The sequence below is a fragment of the Gigantopelta aegis genome, chromosome 4 (assembly GCF_016097555.1).
Source record: "Gigantopelta aegis isolate Gae_Host chromosome 4, Gae_host_genome, whole genome shotgun sequence".
NCBI lineage: Eukaryota > Metazoa > Mollusca > Gastropoda > Neomphalida > Peltospiridae > Gigantopelta > Gigantopelta aegis.
In genome coordinates, this window is record NC_054702.1 from 109,647,019 (window position 1) to 109,658,752 (window position 11,734).

Below are 11,734 nucleotides of genomic sequence, written 5' to 3' on the forward strand. Positions count from 1 at the left end.
TTATTTTGATTAATTTTTATCCCCGAACGCACACTATCAAATGCAAAATCAGCGTCAAAGATTCAACCAAATGTTAAAATATTTAGAATATGTTTATTAATAGTTTTGGGGAAGAAACCAACAAAACATTCTGAATCTCTATGAATAAGGTATATTATTAGCGGAAGTGTGCTAATTCGTTCATTAATACATTTATACAGCCTTGAAGATTAAAGCCAGCAAACACTTTTAACCCTGCGTTGATAAACTGTGCAGTAAGAAGTAATTGGCCAATAATGGTTTCTGTAATATGTTCAGCTGTGCGTGGGGGCGGGAGTTACATGTAGCAACACACGAGACAATGGAGTGAGCACCAGTGGTATGTAGGCGATAATCGAGTCACCAAACTACCATGGTGGGTGGCTGTCGCCCTGGCCCCGCCCACCAACAATACACCTACAGCATGGACTTGGATTTCTGGTCTGACATGTTGTTAGTGGTGCTCTATGTTTCCACTCTCCTGGGTAAAATTTGAAATGGTCAACAATTAATAATTGCTGGCTTTTGTCTTTTGGCAAATCTCACTACCGATTTTCATATCTAAGAATATGTAAACAAAAATTTAAAAAAACAACATAAAAACCACACAAAAAATCGATTTAAAAAGCCCTCCCCCCCCCCCCCCCTCCCCCCAATAATAATAATAAGAAAAAGAATAGCGGTTTTCCTCTTTCACTAATTCTTTATTTTTGGGGCAAGCTGTTCATTTCTTACCCAGATTAGCGAGCTTGGGCTAGACAGGAAGTTAGAATCAGTCATATATCATTATCAACTTTATGCAAGGTTCAAATTTTATGCCAGGTTAAAATATACAAACATATTACATCTTACGACAAGGAAATATATATATTTAAAAATCAAGTCATGTAAAACCACGTCACTTAGGTTATGATTTATAGCCAATGACAGCCAACCTGGCATTTTGGACAGCGTGTGCGTCGTCCTCTGTCATTAGTTGGCAACATCCCCGTTAACTACGGCTAGCGGCCCACGGGGTCATCTCAAATAGGCGAACGTGTTTTTATAATTAGCATTTCTGCGACAGGTTTATTGTAAACAGCGATCAGTAGGACATAAAGTCAATACTGGTGTCGCCGGAAACAGGTGTATAAATTGTCTGCTTGTCGATCGTAACCTATTGCGGGAAATAATACGCAGATCATAGAGCAGTGTCCGTTTACGCCGAGTCGCATTTTACGGTGTCGCAATGACTAGCCCGTCTGGCCAGCTGGTACATGCTACATTTCAGTTCATTTCAACTTATTTTCGTGCTTATATCCAATTAAGGTTCAAGCACACTGTCCTGGGCATACTCCTCAGCTATCTTGGTTGTCTGTGCAGGACAGTGGGTTAGTGGTCAGTTGTTAGTGAGAGAGAAGAGGGTGTAGTGGTCTTACACTTACCCATTGAGTCGTTAAAACTCGCTCTGGGTGGGAGCCGGTACCGGGCTGCGAACCCTGTATCTACCATTCGCTCTCTGATTAAACTCTTAAATGGGATTTGACTGTAAATACAACTAAGACAAAGATTGTGGTGTTTACAAATGGAGGAAAAGTGCGAGAAAATGAGAAATGGTTTTATAACGGTTGCCAGATAGACGTGGTGTATGAATTTAATTACCTAGACATATCCTTTTATGATGGAAAATTTAGTCGTACACAGAAGAGAGTAGCAGGACATGGTCGAACAGCTTTATTTTCAATACTAAAAGTGTGTAATAAGAATTATTTTAATATTGAAACAATGCTATCTGTGTTTGACACCTGCGTTAACAGTATTTTTAGTTACGGATCTGAAGTGTGGAGTTTTCATCCTGGCCAAGACATTGAACAAATTCATATTCAGTTCTGTAAAATACTATTAGGGGTACAAAAAAAAAGAACTGGCCAGTTATTGGACAGTGCCCACGATATAATGATTTAAGAATGAAATTTATTAAAACATATTACCACAGACGTCCAAGCGTTTTCAAACTTACCCAGCTATTAGCGTCTGACAATGCTAAAGAACTTAATAATCTCGAAAATATTTATTTAGTGCAAATGCCGTTATATCATCTATTGGAGCAAATTGATTAATATTAACATTACTTCTATTTATTCAGTATAGTACTGTTCGATTACATCTATATTAAATCAATAATACATGTATCTCTCAGTATACTTAATAATGACTTATATGTATTCAATAATATAAGTCAATAGAACTTTAATTAATTAATTATTATTATTATTATTATTATTATTATTATTTACTAAATCACTCTCCACCATAATCCTGTACATATCCTGTATATATTTATTATTTTGTTGTACATTGTTTTAATAAAACTTAAAGCAATAAAGAACTTGAACTTGACCGTGACCAGCCTTATGTCCGATAGCGTAACCACGACACCACCGAGGCCGGTTTGCATGCTGCATGATACACGATAGTTATAATTTATATTAATATTTATAATTCAATAAACGTATTATGAAATCCAGAAAATAAGTCATAAATCATTTTTAGAAAACATCAAACGAGAGTCGATATACAACTAACTTTACCTTCATGGCGAAGTTGCAATACGAGTAAATGGATAACTGTAAGTTCAGGAGAAAATATTTAAATATTAAATATTTTATAGGGAAAAAAGCTGAGGCCTGGTGTGGGAATGTTGCTCGTACTAGCAGTAGTTGAAGGAAATATCCATATTATCTCAGTTGGTAGAGCGCTGGACTCGATTCGAATCTCCTCAGTGGAGCTTGTTATTTATTACACTGGGCCATTTATTTATTACAAGAAACAGCAATATATCACACACACACACACACACACACACGATCACACGCTCGCACGCACGCACACTAATAACGTGTGTGTATTACAATATGTACACGTGTATGTGTTTGATTTATTCTTACACAAACATATATTATTGGAATATAAATTATAGACTGGTACATCAAATACGATCTCTCTCTCTCTCTCTCTCTCTCTCTCTCTCTCTCTCTCTCTCTCTCTCTCTCTCTCTCTCTCTCTCTCTCTCTCTCTCTCTCTCTCTCTCTCGCGCGCGCGCGGTCTGTCTCTCTCTGTCTCTTACTCCAACCAAGTGTCAAAATAACTTATGTTGCACCAAATCGTCTTAGTTTGAAATGAACTAAGGTGTCATCAAACAAAAACTGATAACCCAGGATGTAATTCCTACAATTGTAAATGGTTACTGTCTTACAGAGGTATTATGACACCTGAAATACATTACTAGTTGTTTATTGTAATATTATTTAGTTTCTGTCTAACAGAGATGTTATGACACTTGAAATATATTGCTTGCTGTCCCTTGTAATATTATTTGTTGAAATATATTACTTGCTGTCTCCTGTAATATAATTTATTTAAATCCCACGTGGCGTTTTGTCGTATGTCAACGTTTTTCAGAACGCGGAAAACAGTCTGATCTGTTGAAACCTAACGCGTGGATCAATCACTCGAAACAGATCGGCCAACAGTAATCCTTATTGACAGTTCCTAATAAAGTGAGATCTCGAGATGTCAGAACATTCACTGAGTTAACCAAGTGTTGTGAAATCCAAGATGTCTTAGAAAATGAATTCTTGCGGCAATTCGCCATATCGCTGTTCTGACACCCAAAATAAACCAACATTTTGCGCCAGTACCTCAAACAAATCCCTGTACCCGTTTTTCACATTCCCACTGGCGTAGCCATTTGTTTTTAAAACAGAAAATATTTAGCGCAGCGCCTGTTAGTCCGCGGTGCATATTTTATGACTCGATATCTTATCTGCCGCACATTTATTGTTCCACATAATGTTTTCCTTACAGCAGGTTCTAATGTCTTCCTTACAGCAGGTTCTAGTGTCTTCCTTACTGCAGGTTCTAATGTCTTCCTTACAGCAGGTTCTAATGTCTTCCTTACTGCAGGTTCTAATATCTTTTTTACTGCAGATTCTATTATCATCTTTACTGCAGGTTCTAATATCTTCTTTACTGCAGGTTCTAATATCGTCCTTACGGCAGGTTCTGATGTTTTCCTTACAGCAGGTTCTGATGTTTTCCTTACTGCAGGTTCTAATATCTTCTTTACTGCAGGTTCTAATATCGTCCTTACGGCAGGTTCTGATGTTTTCCTTACAGCAGGTTCTGATGTTTTCCTTACAGCAGGTTCTAATGTCTTCCTTACTGCAGGTTCTAATGTCTTCCTTACAGCAGGTTCTAATGTCTTCCTTACAGGAAGGTTCTAATATCTTCCTTACTGCAGGTTCTGTTATCTTCTTTACAGCAGGTTCTAATGTCTTCCTTGCTGCAGGTTCAAATGTCTTCTTTCCTGCAGGTTCTAATGTCTTCCTTACAGCAGGTTCTAATGTCTTCCTTACAGCAGGTTCTAATGTCTTCCTTACTGCAGGTTCTAATATCTTCTTTACTGCAGGTTCTAATATCTTCTTTACTGCATGTTCTAATGTATTCCTTACTGCAGGTTCTAATGTCTTCCTTACTGCAGGTTCTAATATCTTCTTTACTGCAGGTTCTAATATCTTCTTTACTGCATGTTCTAATGTATTCCTTACTGCAGGTTCTAATGTCTTCCTTACTGCAGGTTCTAATGTCTTCCTTACTGCAGGTTCTAATGTCTTCTTTACTGCAGGTTCTAATGTCTTACTTACAGCAGGTTCTAATGTCTTCCTTACAGCAGGTTCTAATGTCTTCCTTACTGCAGGTTCTAATGTCTTCCTTACTGCAGGTTCTAATGTCTTCTTCCTTACCTGTCTATTGTCTAGCATGTTCTAATGTCTTCAGCTTACTGCAGATTCTAATATCTTCTTATCTTCTTTACTGCAGGTTCTGCAGGTTCTAATGTCTTCCTTGCTGCAGGTTCTAATGTCTTCCTTACTGCAGGTTCTAATGTCTTCCTTACTGCAGGTTCTAATGTCTTCCTTACAGCAGGTTCTAATGTCTTCCTTGCAGCATGTTCTAATGTCTTCCTTACAGCAGGTTCTAATGTCTTCCTTGCAGCATGTTCTAATGTCTTCCTTACTGCAGGTTCTAATGTCTTCCTTACAGCAGGTTCTAATGCCTTCCTTACAGCAGGTTCTAATGTCTTCCATACTGCATGTTCTAATTTCTTCCTTACAGCAGGTTCTAATGTCTTCCTTACTGCAGGTTCTAATGTCTTCCTTACAACAGGTTCTAATGTCTTCCTTACAGCAGGTTCTAATATCTTCCTTACAGGAGGTTCTAATGTCTTCCTTACAGCAGGTTCTATTATCTTCTTTACTGCAGGTTCTAATGTCTTCCTTACAGCAGGTTCTAGTGTCTTTCTTACTGCAGGTTCTAATGTCTTCTTTACTGCAGGTTCTAATATCTTCCTCACAGCAGGTTCTAATGTCTTCCTCACTGCAGGTTCGAATGTCTTCCTTACTGCAGGTTCTAATGTCTTCCTCACAGCAGGTTCTAATGTCTTCCTCACAGCAGGTTCTAATGTCTTCCTTACAGCAGGTTCTAATGTCTTCCTTACTGCATGTTCTAATTTCTTCCTTACAGCGGGTTCTAATGTCTTCCTTGCAGCAGGTTCTAATGTCTTCCTTACAGCAAGTTCTAATGCCTTCCTTACTGCATGTTCTAATGTCTTCCTCACTGCAGGTTCTAATATCTTCCTTACAGGAGGTTCTAATGTCTTCCTTACAGCAGGTTCTATTATCTTCTTTACTGCAGGTTCTAATGTCTTCCTTACAGCAGGTTCTAGTGTCTTTCTTACTGCAGGTTCTAATGTCTTCTTTACTGCAGGTTCTAATATCTTCCTCACAGCAGGTTCTAATGTCTTCCTCACTGCAGGTTCGAATGTCTTCCTTACTGCAGGTTCTAATGTCTTCCTCACAGCAGGTTCTAATGTCTTCCTCACAGCAGGTTCTAATGTCTTCCTTACAGCAGGTTCTAATGTCTTCCTTACTGCATGTTCTAATTTCTTCCTTACAGCGGGTTCTAATGTCTTCCTTGCAGCAGGTTCTAATGTCTTCCTTACAGCAAGTTCTAATGCCTTCCTTACTGCATGTTCTAATGTCTTCCTCACTGCAGGTTCTAATATCTTCCTTACTGCAGGTTCTGTTATCTTCTTTACTGCAGGTTCTAATGTCTTCCTTACAGCAGGTTCTAATGCCTTCCTTACTGCATGTTCTAATGTCTTCCTCACTGCAGGTTCTAATATCTTCCTTACTGCAGGTTCTGTTATCTTCTTTACTGCAGGTTCTAATGTCTTCCTTACAGCAGGTTCTAATGTCTTCCTTATAGCAGGTTCTAATATCTACCTTACTGCAGGTTCTAATGTCTTGCTTATGGCAGGTTCTAATATCTTCCTTACTGCAGGTTCTATTATCTTCTTTACTGCAGGTTCTAATGTCTTCCTTACAGCAGGTTCTAATGTCTTCCTTACAGCAGGTTCTAATATCTTCCTTACAGGAGGTTCTAATGTCTTCCTTACAGCAGGTTCTAATGTCTTCCTTACTGCAGGTTCTATTGTCTTCTTTAGTGCAGATTCTAATATATTTCTTACTGCAGGTTCTAATATATTTCTTACTGCAGGTTCTAATGTCTTCCTTACTGCAGGTTCTAATGTCTTCTTTACTGCAGGTTCTAATATCTTCCTTACAGCAGGTTCTAATGTCTTCCTTACTGCAGGTTCTAATGTCTTCCTTACAGCAGGTTCTAATGTCTTCCTTACTGCATGTTCTAATTTCTTCCTTACAGCAGGTTCTAATGTCTTCCTTACTGCAGGTTCTAATGTCTTCCTTACAGCAGGTTCTAATGTCTTCCTTGCAGCAGGTTCTAATGTCTTCCTTACAGCAGGTTCTAATCTCTTCCTTACTGCAGGTTCTAATGTCTTCCTTACAGCAGGTTATAATGTCTTCCTTACAGCAGGTTCTAATATCTTCCTTACAGGAGGTTCTAATGTCTTCCTTACTGCAGGTTCTAATATCTTCCTTACATGAGGTTATAATGTCTTCCTCACTGCAGGTTCTAATATCTTCCTTACTGCAGGTTCTGTTATCTTCTTTACTGCAGGTTCTAATGTCTTCCTTACAGCAGGTTCTAATGTCTTCCTTACAGCAGGTTCTAATGTCTTCCCTACAGCAGGTTCTAATATCTTCCTTACAGGAGGTTCTAATGTCTTCCTTACAGCAGGTTCTAATGTCTTCCCTACAGCAGGTTCTAATATCTTCCTTACAGGAGGTTCTAATGTCTTCCTTACTGCAGGTTCTATTGTCTTCTTTAGTGCAGGTTCTAATATATTTCTTACTGCAGGTTCTAATGTCTTCCTTACTGCAGGTTCAAATGTCTTCCTTACTACAGGTTCTAATATCTTCGTTACTGCAGGTTCTAATGTCTTCCTTACTGCAGGTTCTAATGTCTTCTTTACTGCAGGTTCTAATATCTTCCTTACAGCAGGTTCTAATGTCTTCTTTACTGCAGGTTCTAATATCTTCCTTACAGCAGGTTCTAATGTCTTCCTTACTGCAGGTTCTAATGTCTTCCTTACAGCAGGTTCTAATGTCTTCCTTACTGCATGTTCTAATTTCTTCCTTACAACAGGTTCTAATGTCTTCCTTATTGCAGGTTCTAATGTCTTCCTTACAGCAGGTTCTAATGTCTTCCTTGCAGCAGGTTCTAATGTCTTCCTTACAGCAGGTTCTAATGTCTTCCTTACTGCATGTTCTAATGTCTTCCTTACAGCAGGTTATAATGTCTTCCTTACAGCAGGTTCTAATATCTTCCTTACAGGAGGTTCTAATGTCTTCCTTACTGCAGGTTCTAATATCTTCCTTACAGGAGGTTATAATGTCTTCCTCACTGCAGGTTCTAATATCTTCCTTACTGCAGGTTCTGTTATCTTCTTTACTGCAGGTTCTAATGTCTTCCTTACAGCAGATTCTAATGTCTTCCTTATAGCAGGTTCTAATATCTTCCTTACTGCAGGTTCTAATGTCTTGCTTACGGCAGGTTCTAATGTCTTCCTTACTGCAGGTTCTAATGTCTTCCTTGCAGCAGGTTCTAATGTCTTCCTTACTGCAGGTTCTAATGTCTTCCTTACAGCAGGTTCTAAGGTCATCCTTACTGCAGGTTCTAATGTCTTCCTTACAGCAGGTTCTAATGTCTTCTTTACTGCAGGTTCTAATATCTTCCTAACAGCAGGTTCTAATATCCTCCTTACAGCAGGTTCTAATGTCTTCCTTACAGCAGGTTCTAATGTCTTCCTTACAGCAGGTTCTAATATCTTCCTTACAGGAGGTTCTAATGTCTTCCTTACAGCAGGTTCTAATGTCTTCCTTACTGCAGGTTCTATTGTCTTCTTTAGTGCAGGTTCTAATATATTCCTTACTGCAGGTTCTAATGTCTTCCTTACTGCAGGTTCAAATGTCTTCCTTACTGCAGGTTCTAATATCTTCGTTACTGCAGGTTCTAATGTCTTCCTTACTGCAGGTTCTAATGTCTTCTTTACTGCAGGTTCTAATATCTTCCTTACAGCAGGTTCTAATGTCTTCCTTACTGCAGGTTCTAATGTCTTCCTTACAGCAGGTTCTAATGTCTTCCTTACTGCATGTTCTAATGTCTTCCTTACAGCAGGTTATAATGTCTTCCTAACAGCAGGTTCTAATATCCTCCTTACAGCAAGTTCTAATATCCTCGTTACTGCAGGTTCTAATGTCTTCCTTACAGCAGATTCTAATGTCTTCCTTACTGCTGGTTTTTCCGGCAACAGAATTAAATAATTTAAAGTTACCAGACTCGTCGTGAAGTCGTATACAAATAACTGAGAAAAAAACAAAGCTGATAGGGGAAAATAGAAGGAATGTTTGGTTTATTCTTTGGCACAGCAGTGTTATTGACGTCATTTAGGCACCATGGGTAGTAAAATGTGACAGATGAGGCATGTTCGCCGTTACTCGTCAGACAGGTTTTTACGCCTAACCTCTAATCAATGTAATGGAATAAGATGCGATGGAAACCAACTGAATTATTCGCACGCGCTTGCTCTTTAGAACATGTAAAGTTTAAAATTTGTTTTTGTTTAACGACACCACTAGAGCATATTGATTTATTAATCATCGGCTATTGGATGTCAAACATTTAGTAATTTGAGATATAGTCTTAGAGAGGAAACCAGCTACATTTTTTCCATTAGTATCAAGGGATCTTTTATATGCACAATCCCACAGGTTTATACCAGTCGTGGTGCACTGACTGGAACGAGAAATAGAACATGTGAAGTGGTATTAAGTATAAAACAAAGAAAAACTGCTGCAACCTTATATATATGTTTTTGATATAGGTAGCACTAAACCAATAAACTTCCAGTTGGGTCAAAGTTCACTTTTGATAGAGAAGTTAACACCACAAGTCCAGTGATTGGTTATAATGTGAGTGTGTTGGTTGTAAGAAAAAATTAGTTTTATCTGGGCTAAAAATGTCTGCAATTTTATTTCATCTAGTACCACTGTGTCAAGTAGCCTTGTGCTTGAAACAAGTATGGGGTACTTTGTGCGAAATTAGGGTGTTGTAAAAACATCTTGTTATACCAAAAATGAGCCATGAAAGGTACCATTTTCTTCAGTTAATACTTTGAGGTAGGGGTTGTAGTACTGATATGGGTCATAGTTTGGTTGATATATTGCATATTTTAAACACAAACGTTAACATGGTCGCTTATAGTCATACCTATATATAAATACAAACTTTCCCACAGACAACACCGAAAAATGACATGCCATTATCATGATCATGGCTGGAACGGGAAAATAACAGAATAGGTGCATTGAGAATTGGGGGTTCGTCGAACCTATAACATAGCGTTCTGCAACTAGGTGTCTAAGTACGACAGTCTTAGACCATACAGTTGTTTTCCAGTGACTGGCTCCCCAGTCTAAATATGGATCGGCCTCAGTTAGTGTTCGAGTTCAAGTCTGTTTATTACAGCTCAGCAGCATACATAATAAATACACATTTATATATACAATATGTACAGTATAATGGTGGGAAGTGGTTTTCACAATATGTAAACTAACAAATACACAATACGAATACAAATATGCAATATTATATGTATAGTTCTTGTGTCTCATGGAAACGTTACACCACAGCAATCAATCAATCAACCAATCTGATTAATATTAGCTCTACTGGTCTACCAGTAGATCTAACAGCATTGCGTGTACTCCCATGTCCAGGTGACATTTCATTTATAAATAACAATTTAAATATCGACCCATTACACTTCATCTTTTATTGCGTTATTTGGGAGTATACATTCAAAAACAGGGGGAAAAGTGCAGTAATAAACTCTGGATTGTGTACTAGTAATTTTATGGCTATACCATCACGGTTTGTTGTTTTTTAGGTCTTGAAACGAATTTTATATAAAATTTTATATTGAAATTAGTTTCCGGCATACTTCGTAATTCACCCGAATCATTTCGTATACCCTCGACATAATCCCGAATGTTTTCAAATTCTTTTCAAATCACTGCATTCCCAGTCTGGAGCTCCTCGATATAAGACGTGTTTGTTTCGCTTGTGCACACTGCACGTGCTTTCGCGGCTTGACTTAGGGATCCTTCACTTTGTTGTTTTTATCAGCGAAATGAAGTTTTCTACTGGGATGTATGCGGCCATTGGAACTGACTGAACGCTGGAACGCTTCTCGTTTCGACAGTCTGCACCACCAGGTTGGATTATTTTTTAGCGAGATTCCTCGCCTCCACGTCATTCCTCCGTCTGACTATGTTGACTTGTTTTTTCGTGACTCGTATGACGGCTATTCTGCACAACGTCACGGTTGTTCGCGTTTAGTCTATACATGTCCGAGCCTGTCGTAACAGCACTGGAAGATTGACCGCCTCACTCTAAGAAGAAATAGGAAGCGGGGTCGGCCCCTACTACTCTTTTCTAGACTTTACTTTGTTTTATTGTGATACCATCTCGTATCCTCCGGAGTCGGGCCCGTCTGCACCACTATACAAACCCATGACGACTGGACTATACCCTAGTCTGATTCTCTCTCTCTCGTTCAGACTGATCCGGCTTCTCAAGATCTGTATTTCAGCACAGCACTACACATTCAACGTCTATTGACTGTCAATCTAGGGGTTTTCTTGACGAGATGCAACCCATCTCGTCCCCACAAGCTGTACAAACCCTAACGGCTTTAACGAGGCCACTCACGTGGACATATAGATCGGACTTTAAACTTTTAGACCTTCGTTCAAAGTTTATGTGGAAATTACTTTTTTTTATTTTATATTATTAAATAGTCCGATCCTCTCTTCTTTCTCTTATTTATTTTTGAACTGTCCTTCTAAAATGCTCCAGATTATATAAATATTCGACCGAGCAGTCAATTCTTTTTATTTTTTGCTTGTAACTTTTTTCTTTTTTTTAAATTCTATTAACTTTTTTTACTAATTACTATTTTCAAAATTCTGCCCATTTTAAACAATACCCCTCCCCCCTCCATCCCGAGTCAGGCCACCGATCTTATCTAATTTCTTTTTGACCACCCTATCTAATTTAGCGACCAAATTGAATGAGTAGAATTTTCTTTATTAATTATATTAATTAGAGATGCGCATCAAAATTTTAAAGGCCCAGTATTTAATTTTTGGATGTAAATTTCAAACTTGTCCGCTTAATTTTCTTTTCTGTCCCG

The 11,734-nt window shown here is 38.3% G+C and overlaps 1 protein-coding gene across 1 annotated transcript in view; it reads left to right on the forward strand.

Moving 5' to 3' along the window:
* LOC121370169 (ice nucleation protein-like) overlaps nt 1-8,801 on the forward strand; it is a 34,310-nt gene extending 25,509 nt beyond the window's left edge. The window contains exons 3-5 of the mRNA XM_041495283.1: nt 4,036-4,444; nt 4,879-6,927; nt 7,096-8,801. Coding sequence (XP_041351217.1) covers nt 4,036-4,444; nt 4,879-6,927; nt 7,096-8,801 — 4,164 coding nt within the window. The remainder of the gene's footprint in view (nt 1-4,035; nt 4,445-4,878; nt 6,928-7,095) is intronic.
* Nucleotides 8,802-11,734: the final 2,933 nt, after the last annotated feature.